Raw genomic sequence first — 21,030 nt, forward strand, 5'->3', positions numbered from 1 at the left:
CCAGTTTGATAACAATTATTGTTTTGGATAAAGATGCACTCTTCAAAAAATAACTTTAACCACTATTTTCTACTATATGATTGGTACGCTCAAACATTTTTCTTAATACTAACCTATACATATGATCTCCATATTTCTAAGACAAGTATTTTTAGAAATTACTAGGAGGATACCCATGCGTTACAATGGAAAAACTAAAATAACAGTTATTAGATCATCAGGATACAAGCCCAACTAAAAACTTTTCTTCACTTAGAGGTAAAAAAAAAGGATTTCAAACAAAATGATAAAATTTTAGTAATAATTAGTAGGGAAAGAATACATTACGCATTCCCGGTTTCACCATCGGAAGAAGGGAACATTTTTGCCTTTGGCTTTAAAGAGAAGAAAATAATTGCCCCTAAAATTTCTATGAAATTGAGAAAAATGCTACCATTTGTGTTCTTTTGGGACCGTGCACCGTGCAAATTCCTATGCAGACAAAATTGTTAACGCAATTTGAATATCTATTTATCTCAATTGCATCATACACAACGTGGCAAAAGATAATGTCTACCTGCAACATCACAATCTTGCCATAGTAGTAACAGAAAAAATATACAAAGATCAAATAAGTAGGAGGAACAGAAAATTCGGTTATTTTGGGCTGCATCAGCAGTAATCATACAGAAGTATAATGCCAGAGTCTCATGTTCAGATTTTTCTTACTGATAACTCCAAATCTTCTGGCCTGCATGTTCTGTCAATCCTATGTGGGTGATCTATTGCGCAATGCATTCTAGTCCCTAATATGAGACTAGATTTCAGGAGTGCACTCAGTTATGAAAAAAAAAAACTAAATCGTGAATGTCAATCTCACGGATATCTCCAAAATTGTAGGGCTCTTTTAAAAAACGCGAATATTAGGGAATGAACTAATATCAAATAATTAGAAGGGGTACCCAGGTCATCTACCCTACCACCTTGTGGAAATAGCCGGAAGACCCCTGGTATTTCTTACTGTGGGGCTCTTTTAAGAACCAAAGACATCCAACAGAGATATTGTGAAATAGTGATGTGAAATTCAATAGGCGGACACCGATCTTCTTCCTCGATTGGCACAGCCGCTCAAGTGCATATGCCTGTGTTAGCTGCTCCGATGAGGAAGTAGTAACTGCAACTTATGTCAAAGAAGAAATATCATGAATATATACCCAAAAAAAACTTAATTATGTGATTGAAAAAAATGTATTGATGTATGTTACAGTATTTAAGTTCATTCCAAAAACAATATTCATCACTGTATTATACAGTTTTTAAAAAACAAATGCTTCTATGATGTACTCCCTTCGTCCCTAAATATTTAAAGCCGTTGACTTTTTTAAACATGTTGTGAAATATGTAAAACTATATGTATACATAAAAGTATATTTAACAATAAATCAAATGATAGGAAAAGAATTAATAATTACTTAAATTTTTTGAATAAGACGAACGGTCAAACATGTTTAAAATAGTCAACGTCGTAAATATTTAGGGACAGAGGGAGTAGTTATTGAAATCAACCTCAAAGGCATCATCCTTGTTATAGTCGCATATTTGCTTTTATCATCTTTACCACTTGATTAGCAAATTTATCTCAGGATCTTGCTGCAACATTTCATAATAATTCATAGCAAAGGATTCTTGTAGGACGAATTCCATAGGATGACTCAGTAAACAATGCTTCACACCGAGCTTATAATGGGAAACGAGATATAAATCATTGTTAATTGTCGTTAACTCATTATTCCTGGAAAAGACTGAATTGGTATGACAAGCAGGAACCATTGATACCCAAAAGTAAAAAAAAAAAAGAAAAAAAAAAGGTGTACCACATCACCTTCAATTACTAGGTATTAAGTGATCAGATCCCAGATTTAACTAAATGAAGCACAAGGATGCTTTTAGGTACAGGTAATTCATAGACACAATACCTTCAAATATTGCAAGGAGCAACAGCAGGTTGAACAGCTTTCTCCTAGTTGAAAGTCCAAATCTCAACCTTTCTGTGCCAGGCCCTCTTCGCGAGAACCAGATGGGCCTAGTTGGGCCGAGTGTACAGCTTCTCCATTGTGTCGATGAATTTATATTTGCTTGTTTGTGGATTGACTTGTATCATTACAATTTATATAGCTTCTAAAATTTTGTGGAATTTGTATACAACTATTTGAACCTCGTACATACTAGGTGTACAAAACTCTCTTGCTTCGTGGACCCATGTCTGAACTATTATGGGCCAATTGGCGATCCGAATTCCTTGTGGTCCTAAATGGACCAGGCCCACTTAAGGATGGATTAGTTGGGCCGCGTGTACAGCTTCTCCATCTCCGACGCGAACCGCTCCATTGCCGGCGGCGGCAGCGACACCAGCGCGCCCACCGCGCTCTCCCCGCCGCCGCCGCCGTTCTTGACGGCGACGAGGAAGGCCAGCCCGAACACCACGTCGGCGCCGCCTCCGTACGCCGGCTCGCCCCACCCCAAGTCCAGCCGGTGGAACCCGGCGTGCCGGTGGTCCGACACGACGAACACGTTCGACAGCGCCAGCAGCGGCCGCCCGCGCAGGACGAGCATATCGGCGGCGGACCGCGCGTACTCCGCCGTCACCGCCGCCTTCGCCTCCCGCACCATCTCCGCCGCGTCGCCCAGCGACCCGCGCCGCAGCAGCGCCTCGCCGGTGGTGATCGCCGTCGGGGCGACGCACGCGTTGCCGTAGTAGCCGCCGGGGAGGTTCAGCTCGGCGACGCCCCTGAGGTTCGCGATCACCACCAGGCGCGCGTCCTCGCCGTCGGGGAGCTCCAGCGCCGCCGTGCGGGCTCGCCAGAGGAACGCCGTGAGCGCCTCGAACGTCGTCGCCGTGCCGCGGAGGCGCGGCGGGAGGCCTTCCCTGATCGCGGCGACGTCGGCGGCCGTGAAGGTGAAGGTGCGTGTCACGAGGTCGCCGGGCGGCGGCGGCGGCGGCACGACGTCGAACTCGCGGTGAGGAAACGACGGCGCCGGTGGGCTACGCGCGTCGAGGAGCTCGCGGCACCATGCAGGCCGCACCGTCGGGGCGGGGAGCCCGCGCGCGAGCTCGCCGACGGCGAGCAGGAACTGCGCGGCGCCGATGGCGTCGCACATGGTGTGGTTGACGCGGACCGCGAGGACGAAGCCGCCGCAGAGCAGCCGGGTCACCTGCACGAGCAGCAACGGCGAGCCGAGCACGCCGCCGCCGGAGCCCTCGACGTCGAGCAGCAGCTGGTCCATGGACGGGAACGGCGGCCTCAACTCACCGCCGCCGTCACCGTCCTCCTCCAGCTCCTCCAGCCGCACGTCGGCGTCGGCCTCGACGAACAGCACGCCCTCGCCGGTGCAGTCAACGACAAGCTTCCGCTCCTCCACCTCCCGGACGCGCCCGGCGAGCGGGTAGTACGGCACCAGCGCCTCGCCGAGCGCGCGCCGGACGACGCCCGCCGCGTCGTGCTCGCCGCCGGCGCGGTAGAAGAAAGCGAACTTGACCTGGACACGCAGCGTCTCGTGGTCGTCGAGGTCGGACAGCCGCTTGGTCTCGCGAGGTGTCGGCGCGGCGGGGCCGACGAGCTCGGGCTCTCGCCGGCGCACGTTGAAGCGAAGCTGCTGCTTCTCCATGGCCATGGCCGGCGTTTGCAATAATATTGGTAATTAGCTACAAACAAGTAGTGATAGTACTTGCTCCAAAGTTCTGGCTCTCAAATATACTCCCTCCGTCTCTAAATAATTGACGCCGTTGACTTTTTTAAACATATTTGACCTTTCGTGTTATTTAAAAAATTTAAGTAATTATTATTTTTTTTCTATCATTTGATTCATTGTTAAATATACTTTTATGTATATATATAGTTTTGCATATTTCACAAATTTTTTTGAATAAGACGAACGGCCAAACATATTTAAAAAAGTCAACGACGTCTAACATTTAGGGATGGAGGGAGTATTGAATTTTGGAATAAGGAGAAAGTTAGTTTTATGATCCTTCCACTCTCTGACTTTCAAATACTCCTATATTATTGGAGTATGAAAAATCAACTTTTCGCCAAACTTGTAAAAGGTTTACAAGTCAGAGCATAGAATACACCAACTTTGCACATCAATATATTGAAAAATCAACTCTAATTCTATAAACATTTTACACCGTTTAACTTGAAATCGGGTAAAATAGTACGCCTACGAAACCACACTTGCACACAGCACACACAAAATTTCTACGGAAAACGCATCTTCATGCACGTAATTATTAGCCATGCGTAGTAATTTCACCACCATATTCTTCCTCATATGCATAAGGATATGTTCTTTCTAGATTATGGATGGTTATGAGTTTGTGGTCATTATTGAAGGAAACTAACGAATAAATCAATTGTGTCGAGATCGATCATCAATCGGTATACTCAATTCGAGGGTCATTAAAAAAAGGCAAAGTATGCTTTGACATTTCGAAATAACCAGTAAGTAGTGTACTTCGTGAGTGGATCCAACATGGGTGCGGAGGGAGCTAAGGTGTGTTCTTTTGGAGGGGTCCCTATGGAGAAGAAGAGAGATGAGAAGTTGTCTAAGTGGAAGAAGAGGGGGGAGGAAGAAGAGTAGGGGGGATGAAGGAGAAAGAAGAAGATCCCCCCCCCCAACACATCTTTTTAGCTTGATGCTTAGATCCGCCCCTGGTATCCTTCACCCAAGTTAATTGAATCGTTTGTCTAAATATACACTTGTTAAAAGGCTTCTTGAAAGTTTATTATGAAAAGTGGCATAATCATATTCATTATCAAAAAACAAAAATCACTACGCGAGGCTTCATGAGTGTAAGATGGTGAAATTTTATGGTAGAGAAATTTTTTTTCTATATTTTGGTAGAATTCTGACAGGTGATCTAAATCCTCTGAATGTTCTGATGTATGTTTTATCTTTTCTCTATGTCTAAAGCAATACATAAAAATTTACTATATTTATTCAACCACTTTGTTTTGAGCAATCCATGTGGTTTTGTTTCTCACGGGACCCAAACAGCTTGTAACAGCTGAGATTGAGGAGATATGTAAAACGAGGTGAGCCATTAGCGCATGATTAGTTAAGTATTAACTATTTTAATTTTACAAATGGATTAATATGATTTTTTAAAATAACTTTCCTATAGAAAACACATCATTTAGTAGTTTGGGAAGCGTGCGCGCGGAAAACGAAGTGTTTTCTCCTCAATCTCCCAGCAATGGTATAAAGAGTACATGTTTTCGTTATTCTTGTGATCTTGATAGATTACTAGAGTCAGAGATGCTTATCTCCAATATCTTGGGGAAACTGAGATGCCGGTCTTGTATTGGATAGTTGGATTGAGATGCTTTGATTAAGTATTGCATTTGAAATGTCAGTTTAGCCGTCACATTTCTACAGGACGGACAAGGACCAGAAGAAAACTGCACGATCTGTTAGAAAAGCAGTAGCATTATTGTACTCTTCAAACGGCCAAATTTGAACATTGCAAGGTGAACTTTCAGAGGGGCAATGTAAGCTTGAGATGCTAGATGTAAATCATTTTCAGCCCTTATCTTTTATGGTTGGTTATCCACTGGATTATTGCCGTGGATGATTTGCCTCTTCCATACAGTTAAGTAGATAATTCATCAGCTTCCATCCGAGAATAATCTATTTAGAACGCAGCATAAGAAGGATGCTATTGCAAGCCTTTTAAGGGTGAGATGGAAAGTGGAAAGTTCATGCCAAAATTCCTATGAACAATTTTCATGTTAGGTAGTGGAAAACAAACTAATCCAGAGTTGGTGGAGAAACAAAACATTACAACAGTACAATCCAGTGAGGAAGCCTGATGCTAACAGAGGTCAGACTCCTAATAAGTTTTCAAAAAAAAAAGGGGGACTCCTAATAGTACAACAAAAAAGTTCAGGTGATAGTCACACAACCTGATTGGAACATATATCGGGGGCCACACATAAATTTCAGAGCAAAACGCAGAACTTTGGCTTTACCCGTGGTTTGAAGGTATTCTCTTAATCATTGCCACAAGAATTTGGTTTGAAAGGGTGCTATTATGCTCCTTACCGAGTCGCGAAACTGCAACTTTGACCATAAAAATGGAGTTCTCTGAAATTTACTCTACATATATTTGTGCCACCCTGGCAAAGAGAAACCAGTGCTGGATATTGTGCTGTATGTGGTATTGCAAATTAGCTTCATCCCTCAACCAATGCAGAGACTGGATTGGTAAGCAAAGAAGAGATGGGATACTCTAGTCTGACAGCATCGTGCCTAAAACATTTGATTCCTGATGCTCGCTACTTCCATTTTCCTCAAATATGTCACAGGCATTTTCTCTTCGCATCTTCCGTTCTTCAATCACTTCTTCAATTGAGTCTGTACAGTAGAGTCCCCTAGATTGGCCCTTTGGTTTATCAGCTACAACGAATTTATTACCTTCTCGCCCTCGTTCTGGAAAGCCAGCCCAGACTGCAGAAAATCATAAAGAATCAGCCATGACAGTGAGATGCAATTGACAAATACAAAAAACTGGGTGCAATCACTCCACACGCACAAAATATGGACTAGAAAATCGTAATGAAGTTCAAAGCAGTAAACTTTTCAACTAACAATAAAAGTCAAAAGTATTTCACTCAGCTATTGTCTCAAAATATTCTGACTATGCAAAGCCTCAGCTTGCTTAAAATTTTGAGGATATGGCCCCAACTGGCAAGAAAGATAGGCCAAATAGTAGAGAAACCCAGAAAAGCATCATTGCACAAGAAGATAGTATTTTGAACTTTTGAAGTACCGGAATTACAAAACTATTCCAAATATTGAGCATCAAAGCTTCATTGCACTGAGGTTGCTTCTAGGTAAGGAAGATATATTTACAAACCAAGAACTCCGACATAATAATAAATAGTAAAGGCCAAACTACACATCGGATGATTTTTTAGATTAATACTCCCTCAGTTTCATAATGTAAAACTTTATAGCATTGTCCACATTCATATAAATGTTAATGAATCTAGGCACACATATATATCTAGATTCATTAACATCTATATAAATGTGGGCAATGCTAGAAAGTCTTACATTATGAAACGGAGGGAGTAGCTCAAAACTCCAGAGAAGTTCTAGTACATTAGGAAATAGAATAAAAGGGGAATATCAAATTTGATTTGAGCAACAAATAAATTCCCCAAAAGAAGATTTTGGACTAGACATATGGCATGCCTTTCTGTTACTATATCCCAAGTATTTCCAGAAAAACATGTTTGGCAGAGAGAGAATAGATTATTTAGACGAGGAACATGGAAACTTGATATTCTACAATTCTACAGAAAGGTGAGGTTAAAAGACAACAAAGGAAATTTAATGTGAGTATTTGTTATTTACATTTTTTTACATTTTGTTCGACTAACTTGACCTGTGTTGCATTAATTGAAGGATGTCACCTTACCTCCAAAGTGATGAAGAACAATCGACGCTGCAACTGTAACATTCAATGATGCGGTTCCACCACCATACTGAGGGATGTAGACAAAAAAGTCGCAGATCTCGCACTCCTTCTGCGAGAGTCCTGTACCCTACTAGATGCAATAAAAAATAGGAAATTATAATATAAAGGGCATGCAAATTGCTCTTGTTTATTCAAAGGAATTACATCCCACTTCAGTTTTATCCTAGTCATCCATTGAATAAGATCTACAAACTGGAGAAAATGAATTTAACAGTATAACACCATATATTTAAATATAGTACAATGAAGTATTGCCCTAGCAAGTAATGGTCACCTTGAGTTGAAACAAAGCCTGCAGTTCACACGTGTATCAAGTCTAAAAGGTCTCACACTTTCACTATTATGCTAGTGCTAGCAACTCATGCCAATCTTTCCTCACCCCTCCTGTACTGGCACTGGCCTTTTTTTTCTTTTGAGAAAACTAGAATAGCTATCACAAACTGATGTTTAGAAAAAATACATTGGGGACACTGGAACAGTCCCCCATACAGACAGAAAAGCCTAAAAATTATGGAAGACATTGATGACATTAGATCTGCATTCATTACTCATCAGGGGTGAACAATAATCCACATCCATTGAGCAACAGCTGAATAGCTCAAGGCACCGCCATCAATTTGACATAATTGAAATTTCCTCACCCAAATGCCCCGAAAAGGGTGGAACCGTGACAGCAACAGTATTTTCTGCGGTATCAGGTAGTCAATCACATTTGTTATGGTATTTCCATAATTTTGTCATTGTGACGGCACCAATATACTTCTCTCCTCTTTTTCACTAGCGGTTTTTATTGTGTTTTAGTAAACATTACGACGCTCATAAAACTCAAGTGGAGCTAACATCCACTCAGGATTCCAAGGGATCACAAAAAAGGGTCAAAATTCCAACAGAATTTGGACGTGTAAGTAAATTGGCAACTGATACACATATCTGCCTGCAAACTAGTACTAATTCCACAGAGTCAATTGAATTTGTGTCATACAAGCAGAAGTACTCAAAATTAATGAGGAATCATGAGAAAATCCGACCCACCCACCTCATTGCCGAAGAGGAAGGCGGTGCTCCGGCGGAACGGGTGGGCCGTCACCGGCAGCGCGTCGTGGGTGATCTCCACGCCGCAAATGTCACACCCCCTCTCGTCCTGCACACACACGCGCGTATGTCAGGCAGCAGGAATGGAAGGGAGAGGATTAGGGTTTAGGGTTTAGGGTTTAGAGAGAGAGGGAGGGCTGGGTTGGTAGCTCGGATATCGGGGTTGGTGGACCTTGAGGTAGGCGCGGGCGAGGGGGAGGGAGGCGAAGTGGCGGAAGCGGAGGTGGGAGGTGGCGCCGTGGCTGCCGAAGGCGCTGACGTCGCGGCGGCCGACGACCACCACCTCCGCCACCCCGAACGCCGTCGCGCTCCGCGCCAGCGTCCCCACGTTGTGCCGCTTCGCCACGTTGTGCACCACCACCACGCTCTCCACCGCCGCCGCCGCCGCCATGGCCGCCACTCTTTTCTCCTTTATTTTCCTTTTTTTTTTGGCTTTTAATTCGCTCTTTTTTTCTCGCTGTGATGTGAAGAAGGGTGGAAATGGACTAGGGAAAATACTACGCGTGAGCCATTCCACTGACATGTGGGGTTCACCTGGAGGGTCCATGGAAAGGAAGACACCGTGCCTTCGTCGTAGGCCAGAGATCGTCTGAAAATTGAAGACAATGAAACTCTTGATGCTGCTGCGTTGAGTGTTTATGATGCAAACTCTCATTTGCAACGCAGGAAATTTCACAGTATTTCATATAAGAAATTTCATAGGAATCTGTTTGTTTATTTACCACCAAAATTGGGAGAAGAGCTCTTGGAACACAATGAGGCCAATGGCGAATCGGACAAAGCCACATAGTACAACCAGACTTATTCACATCATCCATGAACCGAAACCTCAGTTCAGTGAGGATTCCAGGATAAATGGAATAGCTCAGAAGCATCAAAATTCAAACACATTTTGATACTCTTACCTGACAAGAACTAGTTCTGATTGCCTGCAATGCTCAGCGAAAAAAAGATAAACCAAAAGGAAAAGCATTCAGAAGACAACGCTCTGTACATCATGTATAACCAACACCCATCCCATTATCCATTATCTCTGCGGGGTTTTGATTGATGTGCGACCAACCATGTATATTATTCTCAAAGTTTAACCACTCTCACCACCACTCATTATTCCATCCAATCTTCCATCCATCCATCCAAGGCAAGCTCAGCAAATCAATCAAAAAAACAAATAAAAAGAGAAAACAAAATGGTGTATATGAAGAAGAAGAAGTCTAGCAACCGGCGAGGCGGGCGCACACCCTGCGCTGGATGGGGGTCCGGCACGACGGGCACTCCTTCATCCCTTGCTTGTCATGGAGGTCATTGCATTTCGCGCAGACCACCTGGTGCGCGCAAGGGAGGAAGACGACCGACATCTCCTCGCTCAGGCACATGACGCACTCCCGGTCACGCTGTATGTCGTCAAAATCGAAATCCTGGGGTACCGCTGCTATATTGGCCAAAATTTGAGCGCTGCCGTTCTTTCTCCCTTCAGAAAGGCGCAACGCGTTGGTTCTGTTGTCTGCTCCCCACTTGGGAGGGGCACCAACCTTCAACGAGTCCAAGGATACCTTCAGCTGCGAAATCTGCTGCTCGAGAGCACGTATCTGGCTCTTGTATCTTTGCGTATCGTTCTCCGCTTTGAGATGCAGGAAGTTCTCTTCCGACCTCAGTGATGTCTCAATCTGATCCCTCTCTTTCTTCTCTAAGCTTACACGGGCAATTGCCTCAATCTTTCCAGCCTCTTCTTGCCTCCACCTTGCCTGGAAGTATTGAAGATCATAGAAAGACCAAAGATATACAAGTTTAGTGAAGACAGCAATGTAAAGGGATGAATGAATGAATGATGTTGTAGAGAGCCGCGGCACAAGAAGGAGGGACGCATTAAAAAAAGCAAAATTATAATATTTACAGAACAGTCTTACCTAACCCACAATATTAATCATCACTGAGCTTCTACTTCAGCAAAAACATGGTATTTGCAATCAACTCAATATGAATTCATGAAAGTAATGAAATGTAGACTGCAAGCGCATAAGTTCCATTTTTATGAATCCTCTAGCAGAAACTAACAACATAGCCAAATGACAGATTTTGTCCAAAAACCATGATAGTGCACTCAAGACAGTTTAAAGCAGTCTACTCTATCCAAAGCAACAATTTCTATCATTGATCATTGCCACGACTCACTTACAAAATATTTTTCATGATTTCCGCCTTAAGCAGAAATATGTACCTGGCGTCTGAAAGACAGTGAAGATACGGAAGGTTATCATTGCATGGCATATTCGACAAATTTAAGATTGGCAAAGTGCAGATGTGCCAGTGAATAAATAGCATTGTTTTTGTACATTCAAGCTTTGGAACTTATTGAATACCATTTATAAAGATATATCATCACATGAAATCTTTATTTAACATTGTCAACATTTGACAAATCACTAACTAGTACTTGACTGGAAGGATAAAATGCAATACCATGTAAAGTTCACAATTAGTATTTCCTTAAAAAGTTGTGTGTAAAACATTGCAACGTATTCATGATATACAAAGCATGCTAGAGTTGTCTTAATTAGGACATCCAATTTAGCTACCAAAATTTCTACCTTTTGGGCATCCCCAACCCCTTAGGAGTGAGATTCAGGAAAGTAAATTAAAAAAAAATGTCACATGAAGCTTAACTAACAATAAAACCATGACATGTGCATATCTGTTAATTGCCCAGAAACATCACCATATATTAAAGAAAATACTGCATAAATGGAGACATCACCGTCTATTAACTTCTTTGACAAGCTCTAAGCACTGTTAAAAATACTGTTATCCATATATTTTACAAGCTTCTCACTCTCTCAGTGCCACCTTACATCAGATTTATTCAAAGAGCTACTACACCCAAAAGAGTAAGAACTAGGTCAACTGTTCATCTATACACAATTAAAGTCAACTATTCTAGGTGGCAATGCAATTCTAACAACTCAAGATTGTTCAGATATTTCAATTTTACAGAAACCACATGAATTAAAGGTTGATCATATATAACTAATATGATTCAATTGTATAAACTTCCCTTCAAAAGATTATGAAGAGGTAAAGATAAAGGCTAAACCAATAAATACCTGGATTTGATCCTTCTGCTCTTTAGCATGATGAAGTTGCTGGTGGACCTGAGATAGCTTGTTCCTTTGAGCAGCAAGATCCTCTTGCAACAGGGCTCTTTCAGATTCCCAATGCTGAGACCTTTTATGACTGTTCTCATCCTTCTTTGAAAGCTCCAAAATATTTGTTGCAGACACTAGTGCATGCCGCTTTGCAGCTTCCATCTGTATCCTGAGCTGTTCATTCTCGGCTTCACGTCTACGAGCAGAAGATTCTGCCTTTTCCAGCTGGGTGTTCGCCCTAGAAATCGCAGATTCCATCTCTAAAAGCTTCTTCCGAGTGCTCTCTTCCAGATTGTGCCTCTCTTCTTGGAGGCGGTCCGCTTCTTCCTTCTCTTTCCTAAGTGAATGAAGCTCTTCCTTCTCCTTGGCAAGTCGACGAGTGACTTGCATCACCTTCTGCTGAGCCCAGTCTGTCCAATCCCTCATATGTGCTTGCAACTCTTTCTGCCGCTGGACAAGAATCAAGACCATTTCATCCTTCTTATCTTGTGGGATCCAAACCTTCTGATCCTCATCATATGATAAGTTGATTTTGCTGCTAGAGTCCATACCCTCTGTATTGGCATCATGATTCGAAGATGGAGCAGGACTGTCATTTGAGGACGGCAATGGCAACGACAATGAGAGATCTGTGCTAGCAGCTGGTAATGGGTTCAAGTTACTACTCAGCTTGGCATCAAATGATGGATTGGAGGGAAGGGCAGCACCAGTAAAAGAAAGGTCAGGTGGTACTTCCGGTCCCTTCATGCTTGCAGAAAACCCTTTGCCTACTTTGGATGAGGCCTTCAAACTGATAGTAGTAGAATCTGAAAACGACCTGCACTTCCTGTCCAGCACTGCGCTACCCGAAGAGCTATGCTTGCTTGACCTAAGAGATCCTTTAGAACCCAGTGCTCGGGAACTCTTATCAAAACTCATCAACTTCTGCCGATGCAAGGAATCCCGCTTAGAACTCCCCCTCTTACTAGGGATTGGCTTATCATCTTTCACAGGTTGTGTCGCAGCAGCAACGAATGGTTGCTCCTCTGAATGATCAGGCACAGGATTTGAGTTTTCTTTTGGCTTAAGATTCGGGATTTCACTCTGCGCCTTACCTGAGACAGAGGGTTTACTGCTCGGTACATTCAGGTTTGCTGGTGTTGCGGATGAATCAGCCTTGGCAGTATTGTAAGAATTGGGTGGCACTGGGGTAAGTTTTCCACGAAATGTGACGCCAGTCTGTGGGTTGGTAATAGATACTGATAAATCCGAACTTGGATTATTAGGTTCATAGTTTCCAACAACTGGCTGGGCAATCACTTGCGTATCCACTGCTGGGAGGGAAGCCGGATTGTAGTCCATGGCACAGGCATTGGCCACATTCATATCCGATATAAGCAAGCAGAACATCACATCACCTGTAGTGTAGAACGGCTGAGCCTGATTGACCAACGCAATCATGCCACCGAGCACTGCCTGCTCAATCTTCCTCATGTCTTCCTCAGAGGCGCCCTCACTCAACATGTCCCCCTCGGTCTTGAGCACCTCGACCGCCGCCTCGCCGAACCCAGCAAGGCTCTCCCTCCAATTGTACTGCGTGGCAGCCCGCAGGACGGCGGCACGCGCGGTGGGCTCGGAGTAACCCATCGCGATGATCACGCCTACGGCATTGTCGAACGTCGCGTCCAGGCCCTTGAGAAGGATCTCCTCGAGCAGCGCCTCGTTGGGGTCATTCCAATTCACATATCTCTGGCACTCCAGTAGCTCCTCCGCCGTGGGGTGAATATCCTTGCAATCGCACGAGCCCGGGATGAGGTCCAGGTTGACGCCCTCGGCGGCCACCGCGGCGGCGGCCGCCGCCGCCGCGATGGCTGCCTTCTCCGGCGACATGAACTCGAAGCCCACGCAGTCGGCCGTCAGTGGGTACTCCAGCCCGAATGACCCCAGCTCGGCGGACGGCGGCTCGGCGCGGTACTTGCGCTTGTTCCGGCTCGCCGCCTTCTCCTGCGCCGCCGCCGCTGGCCCCAACGGTGGATGCGCCGCGAGAGTGGACATCACGATAGATAGCTGCTGCAAAAAAAAAAAAAAAATCCCCCCGACCCAACAACAAATTCATCAGAGAAATCACACCGCGCAATCTCAATATAGCACAAGAAAACAAACAAAAAAATTCCCCGGATACGGAGAATTTGCGACTCACCTCTGGTTCCTTCCTGCGCGTGCGTGCACCGAATCAGGGAAGAGAGAGAGATAGAAAAAAAAATAAACCCTGAAAAAACAAAGAGAGGGGAAAAATGATACAGTAACAATCGGGAAGCACCACCGAATCAAGAACCAGGAGAAACTCCCCGGCGCGCCCCCACCGCCCAGTCCCAGGATCAGATGGGGGGAGGAGGGGCTCGTTCTTGATCCGATCGGGTGTGGGCGGGGGGAGGTGCGACCCGGGAGACGGGGGCGGCGGATCGAGGCGCGTACCCGGGGGGGGGGTCGTCGGCGGGGATCGAAGCGGAGTCGATCAGAGGAGTGGAGAAGAGAGAGAGAGAGAGTATGGCTAGAGAGAGAGAGGAGGAGGAAGAAGAAGAAGAAGGGGGAAGGAGGAGGAGGAAGGAGATGAGGAGGAGGCGCTTGTCTCTCCTCTTCTCTAGGCCTGATGGATGGAGAGAGAGAGAGAGAGAGCACACACAGCACAGCAGTTACGGTTGTTTTTTTTTTTTTACCATTTCTTTTCTCTCGTTTTCTGCTGGGTGCTGACCCCACCAATGGTTAGGTGCCACGTGTACCGTGTTCTTCGGGTGAGGGCTGACGTGGCCGGTGGCGGTCGATGTGGAATAAACCAGGGAAGGGAGATATGTGTTGTTCTTGGTTAGAGAATGCGAGATGTTTGGAGATGGTTAGGTTGGTTTTGCTTTGTTTGGTGAGTGGATTGTTGTTTTTATTTAGCATGGGTTTTACTAGTGATAGATTAGCATTCAGTGATTACGGTGTAAATTGGCTAAAAATTGGAAATTGCCCTTCGATATGGTGTTTAGAGATGGATGACGATCGAGTAAATATTGAATGAAATAGCGGGAAAATAGAATTGCACAAGGCAAATTCTGTGAACAATTGAATTACCTACATAATTCCTAATGAACGGGATTGCTATATATTATTCGACTGATATATATGGGGATGAAATCTTACAGATTTTGGACCATTGGATCCATGCCAAGATTCGTGCACCACCTTCTCTCCTCCAACTCCGGCGGGCTCCCCTTCTTCTCCGGCGCCGGCGACACCCCAACTCCGGTAGGGAGACGGGTTAGGGTTTGGGGTTGGGGTGAGGGTAGGAGGTGGGTTGGGGGAGGGGGAAGAGGGGGGCTTCCTCGGGGCTTAGAGGGATGGCCGTGGGCGGCGGAGGACCGGCAGTGGGCGGTGGACTTCGGCGGGCGGCGAGGCGGCGGCGCCGCCGCCGGAGCCGCGGGGATGGAGGAGGGCGGTGGGCCGGCGTCGGTGGCGGGGGCAAAGCAAGAGTGAGGTTAGGAGGTGGTGGGCAGTGGTTGCAGATCCGGCGGCGGGGAGCCACCGGAGACGGGGGAAAACGGCGGCGCGGGAGCACCTCGCCGTCGCCGCCATGAGGAGAAAGAGAGGGGGGAAGGGGAGGGGGAAAGGGAAGGGTGAGGGGGCTCGCCGGGGGGGCCTCGCCGGCGCCGTTGACTCTTTCCGGCCAGCCGGCGAGGCAGGCAGCGGCGCGGTGGGGCGGTGGTGACGGTGGAATCGCGCAACGGCGCGAGGACGGGAGTGGTGGCGGCGTTCTGAACGGGGGAGGAGAGGAGTTAGGGTTAGGGGGTCTGCACGAATCTTTAAGCGTATCCAGTGGTCCAAAATTCGAATGATAGGAGGTGGGATTTTCTGTCACAAGATATATAGACAACCCCTTTAATGAAAGTGAAGGTTTATCCTAGAACCATGTTTTTTTTTGCGGGGAAGAACCATGCAAATTGTTATTCAACAATATGTAATATGTGATGTTCAAATATCATTTTGTTACTATTAGTTACACATCACTCTAGCATTGCTTTTACCCCATTAATCCATATAGTAAACTCTGCGCTGGTAAAGTTTTGAAGTCATATGCTCCCATCGAAACATACAACAACTAAACTTAGCTTACACATCATCATCCAACATAGATAATACACACAGCCTCATCACTAGGAGTATCACCACATCAGGCGGAACAGCCACATTAGCTCTACATCTTGCTATCTATTGCAATTGTGGTATGAGATATATTGCAATTGTGGTATGAGTAAGTGATTTGATATCTTCCTTATTTATTTAGTAGTACTATGTCACTAGATAGAGCAACTAATGAATAGCTGAATAGCAAAATAGTGTTTTATATCTTCACAACTGTTACTAATCCAAGTTCTAGAAGGAATTTAGTATTAATTTTTTTCATGAAGCAAGTAATGACTTGTTGCCAAACAAATGCTCTCAATGGGATTATCTCGTTTCTTTAAGTTTACCGTTTTACTTGATAGAATAAGAAATATAACTATGGGGTGTTTAGATCCCACCCCAAAATTTTATACCCTGTCACATCGAATGTTTGAACACATGTATAAAGTATTAAATATAGGCTAAAAAAATAATTAATTGCACAGATTGTGACTAATTTGCGAGACGAATCTTTTAAGCCTAATTGTTCCATGATTTGACAATGTGGTGCTACAGTAAATATGTGCTAATGACGGATTAATTAAACTTAATAAATTCGTCCCGCGGTTTACTGACGGATTCTGTAATTAGTTTTTTTATTAGTGTCCGAAAACCCATGCGACACCATATATAATACCTGATGTGACACGCTAAAACTTTAAACCCTTGGATCTAAACACCCCATATGATTGTCTTAAATCAATTGACATTAGCCCAATCAAACCTCATAATTAGAGCAAGGACAAAGGGAAGAAAATGTGTTCATTTGTTTGTATGATTCCACATCTAGCATACCTAATCAAAAGAACATTATTCTATTCTTTTTATGCACACCGTGACCGCAAATAAGGTAACTTCAAAGGTACTATGAGAAATCTAAAAAAAGGCAATTTTTATTGAAGATGACGAGGTAATACCGTAATACACACTTTTGCATCCATTAAGTAAGAAGAGCTTGGGCTAAAAACAATTATTGCAAGGTCAAAGCTCGCCTCATTCATCTTGATACTTATAAGGGAATGGACAACAAAGTCTAACACTTTCGAGAGTACGTGTTTTGGAAGATAGAGAAAAGAAAATACAACAAGGTTGGTCCATTTACCCCAATACTAATGGGATTTTATTTGGTTGACATGCCTAACCAAAGCATCAATCCATGTTCATGTGTGCCTAAATCTATTTGGTTCATTCTTATTGATCGGCCTTAGCTAATACTAGCAGTAAAAAAAATTTAGATATGATGTGACCATCAAGTATAGGCATACAACCAAGCATGAGAAATATAAAGCATTGCCAAAGAGGATGAATGGAGGATCTACAAGATATTCAAGTCCAACGAGTTTTAGAATCCAGTTCGGCCTCCAGAGACATCACTAACTTCAAACGGACCTATCGCCTTCATGCCAACTGCGATTTGCGTGATCTTGGACTTGATGGAAATATTATCTCGTCATCTTTCAAACGCATCCAGTCTCATATCCAAATTCATCTCGAGTCAACGAGAATCATCAAAACAAAACAGTGCTATTGCTGAAATGGAGCTTGGGCCTTTGGTCTTGTAATAGACTAGGGCCATCTCAGAAGTGTCTCCCTCCACCTCCCCGAATTAGTACTTAACCCTAGCTCTAGTTTCCTCTATGAATGTCTATTTACACCGTCTAGAACAATTGGGTTTTGTTTAGTTGAATTATGCCAAGTGCTATTCACCTTGTCTCTAGTTCTTGCTTGATTAGAGCACCCTAGGAGATACGCTACTACATCCTCCGTTTGCAATTTGGCGTATAGGAGTGCAAAAACCGTCTCCAGGAGATGCGCCATCCAATCCGGCAAAAGTGGCGGATGCGCCAAAAAGGGAGAGAGAAAACCCAAAAATAGCGTGTCTCTCTCCTCACGCCAAATCACAACGACCGAGCTCCCGCCCCCATCCGGAATTCCGCGACATCCCCTCCCCCGCAACCTCCACTCCATCGTCGTCATCGCCAGCCAGCGAAGGGGAGTGCGCCATGCCCGTTTTTGATTTTTTTTTTGCAATGGAGGGTGGAGAGAAAGGGGTGTAGCCGTGGAGTGAGGGTGGAGGGGGATAAGCATACCAGATCAGGGAGGAGAGCGCCGGCAGCGCCCACCGCAGTCGCCCTGCCTACTGCCGCCGCCTGCCGCCGTTGCCCCTCGCCCGGGCGCCGCTGGATTTAGCGGTGGAGGATTGGAGTAGATGCGGAGGCCCGGCCGCCACCGCTGCCCGCCGCCGCAACACCTCCGCCCGCGCCTGCGACACGGTCGCCTGCGCCCGATCGCTCATCCGCCCGGTGACCCTACCGCCCGCGGCCGCGACCCCGCCGCTCGCGCCTCGCCCGCCCGCGCATGCGACCCCGCCACCGCCCCTCACCAGCTCGCTCACGAGAAGAATAGCAGTAGAGAGAGTAGTAGTGAAGGTTAGTTGAAAGATGTTATAAAAAATAGGAGGATGCGATATGGATGATGTGATATAGATGATCTGTTGGAGTGGGAAGGGATATGAACGAGGAATCTTTTTTGGATGGGCATCCATATGGGCATATAGAGGATGATATTTGGATGATCTGCTAGGGATGCTCTTAGTCGACGACTATAGATTGGCACCCCCCCCAATAGTTGGTGTGTTGATTTACCTGGTCGAGCAAATATACCACTTCAATCGCAACTATTTCTTTGTGCTTAATCACCTATTCATAATATTTAGATTGCATCTTATCTTGTTCTTGCAGTGTTCTCTCGTTTGCATTGCAAGGATCCTCAACCGCGTGCAACTATTTCTTTGTGCTTAATCACCTATTCACAATATTTAGATTGCATCTTATCGTGTTCTTGCAGTGTTCTCTCGTTTGCATTGCAGAGATCCTCAACCACGTGCCACGGTTGATACGACATCGTTTATGGTGTAGCGATTGCATGGCGATCTAGACTTGTTCTGATTGGTAGCCATGTCGTAAACGTCACACTCGATCAAAGCGAAAGTTATCCCCTACCAGAAGATCAGGCCACGAGAGAGAGCACGTCATCAAGATACGTCAGTATCATAATTGATAAGTAGAATGAGAGGCCATGCTTACTTGGGAGAGATACATATGTCAACTAATGCAACCCATTTTTTCACATATTTGGAGTACAATTTAACATCTTTTTCCCTCTTTGAAATCTCTACCATCTGGTTTATTCACCTAACGTTGAAATGAACGAGGAAAATTGGGCTTGTGAGGCAAGCCTTAGAAAAAGCATGCCCTTGAAAAGACCATGCTTGATCTCTACACAACATGAGACCTAAGAAAAAGACTTTGCAACTTAAAAGGGTGTGTTCAGGAGGAGTTGGGAACTTCTCATCACCACACGAAAACATGATAGCTCATTAACACATGGTTAATTAAGTGTACTAGCTAAAAGAACTTGAAAAATGAGTTAATATGATTTTTAAAAACAACTTTCATATAGAATTCTTTTTTTAAACGCACACCGTTTAGCAGTTCAGAAAGTGTATGCATAGAAAAATGATATAGTAGAAGTTGGGAAAGAGTAGTGCCGAACTAAGTGCAAATCATGTTTTGAATAATAATACGATTATCATCTTAAGTAAAAACGATTTTGCTAGAGATCAATCAAAAGACCTTTTTCTTAGCCATCACAGGTGGGAAATCAATCCCACGACCTCTTGGTTGATGCCACGCGGTTGTAACCAGATGAGCAAGCTATCAATCCTATCGTGTTTAATATACTCCCTCCCATTCATAATGTAAGTCATTTTAGCATTTTTCATATTCATATTTATCTAGATTTATTAACATTAATATGAATGTGGGAAATACTAGAATGACTTACATTGTGAAACAGAGGAAGTACAACCGATGTACGATGCCATTATAATATAATTAAACTGTAATTATATTCGTGTGATTTTTACATTGAAAAAAATATTTTGAACGATATCTAGTAGCCCCAAGTAAAAAATATATTTAGACCCGAAACTTACCATTCAAGCCAAGGCCGTGTTTAGTTCCCCTAAATTCCCAACTTTCCATCACATCACATCGCATCGAAAACTTTCCTATACACATAAACTATCAACTTTTTCTCCAAACTATCAACTTTCTCCCAACTTCCCAACTTTTCCACCGTCTAAACACAGCCCAAAAATAAAAGAGTTAATTTCACAAAATTATAGGTACTTTGTATAATATATCACAAAACTACATATTTAAGAGTTTGTTTCACAAAACTACAGATTCATTGTCTCCGTTTATCACAAAACTATAGGTACCTGTACAATATATCACAAAACTACAGATTTAAAAACTTGTTTCACAAAACTATAGATTTAGTGTATCCGTTTATCACAGAACTACACATTTAGTGTCTTCATTTATTACAAAGCTACATATTTAGTGTCTTCATTTATTACAAAACTACTCCCTCCATCTACTTTTGATAGTCATATTTCTAAATCTGAAAAATCTATTTTTGATAGGCATATTTCAACCCAACGACCTATCCTCTTAATGACTTTCTCGGATTTAATGCATGACTCTCCATTATTCCACACAAGATTGGCTACATGGGCATCGAGAAATGTAAATATTAATGAATCGCTTGTTTACGAGGAATAACTAGTAGCATGTTTAAATGGATGATAAGTAGAATTACTTATCCTTGTCTGTGTGTCAAGATGAAATATGACTATCAAAAGTAGATAGAGGGAGTACATGTTTAGTGTCTTCGTTATCACAGAACTACAATTTTTGCATTAAAACCTGTAGTTTTGTGATAACGAAGACAGTAAACCTATAGTTCTATGACAAATGAAGAAATTAAATATGTAGTCTTGTGAAACAAGTTTTAAATCTATAGTTTTGTGATATATTGTGTAAAGTACCTGTAGTTTTATGAAATAAGTTTTTAAATCTGTAGTTTTGTGATAAATGGTACAAAGTATTTGTATTTTTTTTGAAATTTACTCAAAATAAAACCTGAGTAAGAAGATCAGCCCGGCCCGGACCAGCCCAGCCGGTCCACAAACATGCAATACCACATTTCCCTTTTCTTAATTTTTCTAACACGAAAAAA

The 21,030-nt window shown here is 43.7% G+C and overlaps 3 protein-coding genes across 6 annotated transcripts; all 3 read right to left on the reverse strand.

The window, feature by feature from the left end:
• Window positions 1-1,965: 1,965 nt before the first annotated feature.
• On the reverse strand, window positions 1,966-3,676 carry LOC127774815 (benzyl alcohol O-benzoyltransferase-like). The gene has a single exon (XM_052301107.1). The coding sequence runs from the start codon at window positions 3,649-3,651 to the stop codon at window positions 2,317-2,319; it is 1,335 nt and encodes a 444-aa protein (XP_052157067.1). The 5' UTR covers window positions 3,652-3,676; the 3' UTR covers window positions 1,966-2,316.
• A 2,074-nt stretch (window positions 3,677-5,750) lies between these two features.
• On the reverse strand, window positions 5,751-9,079 carry LOC127773307 (uncharacterized). Its single transcript, XM_052299356.1, has 4 exons — window positions 8,790-9,079; window positions 8,562-8,666; window positions 7,466-7,592; window positions 5,751-6,489 (listed from the first exon to the last, which is right to left on the reverse strand). The coding sequence occupies exons 1-4, from the start codon at window positions 9,006-9,008 to the stop codon at window positions 6,272-6,274; spliced, it is 669 nt and encodes a 222-aa protein (XP_052155316.1). The 5' UTR covers window positions 9,009-9,079; the 3' UTR covers window positions 5,751-6,271.
• A 258-nt stretch (window positions 9,080-9,337) lies between these two features.
• On the reverse strand, window positions 9,338-14,396 carry LOC127773305 (putative E3 ubiquitin-protein ligase RF298). Of its 4 annotated transcripts, none has more exons than XM_052299354.1 (4): window positions 14,215-14,396; window positions 13,940-14,008; window positions 11,719-13,806; window positions 9,338-10,362 (listed from the first exon to the last, which is right to left on the reverse strand). In XM_052299354.1, the coding sequence occupies exons 3-4, from the start codon at window positions 13,792-13,794 to the stop codon at window positions 9,832-9,834; spliced, it is 2,607 nt and encodes an 868-aa protein (XP_052155314.1). In that variant the 5' UTR covers window positions 13,795-13,806; window positions 13,940-14,008; window positions 14,215-14,396; the 3' UTR covers window positions 9,338-9,831. The 4 variants fall into 4 exon arrangements, with proteins under 4 accessions (XP_052155314.1, XP_052155312.1, XP_052155315.1 ...); XM_052299352.1 differs by having other exon boundaries at window positions 11,719-13,809; XM_052299355.1 differs by lacking the exon at window positions 14,215-14,396 and having other exon boundaries at window positions 13,940-14,191.
• Between the last annotated feature and the right edge of the window lie 6,634 nt (window positions 14,397-21,030).

The sequence above is a fragment of the Oryza glaberrima genome, chromosome 5, assembly GCF_000147395.1.
Source record: "Oryza glaberrima chromosome 5, OglaRS2, whole genome shotgun sequence".
NCBI classification, from domain to species: domain Eukaryota; kingdom Viridiplantae; phylum Streptophyta; class Magnoliopsida; order Poales; family Poaceae; genus Oryza; species Oryza glaberrima.

Bases quoted from the DNA above. Each gene is read 5' to 3' on its own strand.
- LOC127773305 (XM_052299354.1), bottom strand. From the start codon at position 13,794: ATGTCCACTCTCGCGGCGCATCCACCGTTGGGGCCAGCGGCGGCGGCG. The intron at 10,363-11,718 runs GTATTTATTGGT...CAATACTTCCAG, and splicing joins AGCAGAAGGATCAAATCCAG to GCAAGGTGGAGGCAAGAAGA.
- LOC127773307 (XM_052299356.1), bottom strand. From the start codon at position 9,008: ATGGCGGCGGCGGCGGCGGTGGAGAGCGTGGTGGTGGTGCACAACGTG. The intron at 8,667-8,789 runs GTCCACCAACCC...GTGTGTGTGCAG, and splicing joins TCGCCCGCGCCTACCTCAAG to GACGAGAGGGGGTGTGACAT. The intron at 6,490-7,465 runs GTAAGGTGACAT...GATTTTCTGCAG, and splicing joins TGTTCTTCATCACTTTGGAG to TCTGGGCTGGCTTTCCAGAA.
- LOC127774815 (XM_052301107.1), bottom strand. From the start codon at position 3,651: ATGGCCATGGAGAAGCAGCAGCTTCGCTTCAACGTGCGCCGGCGAGAG.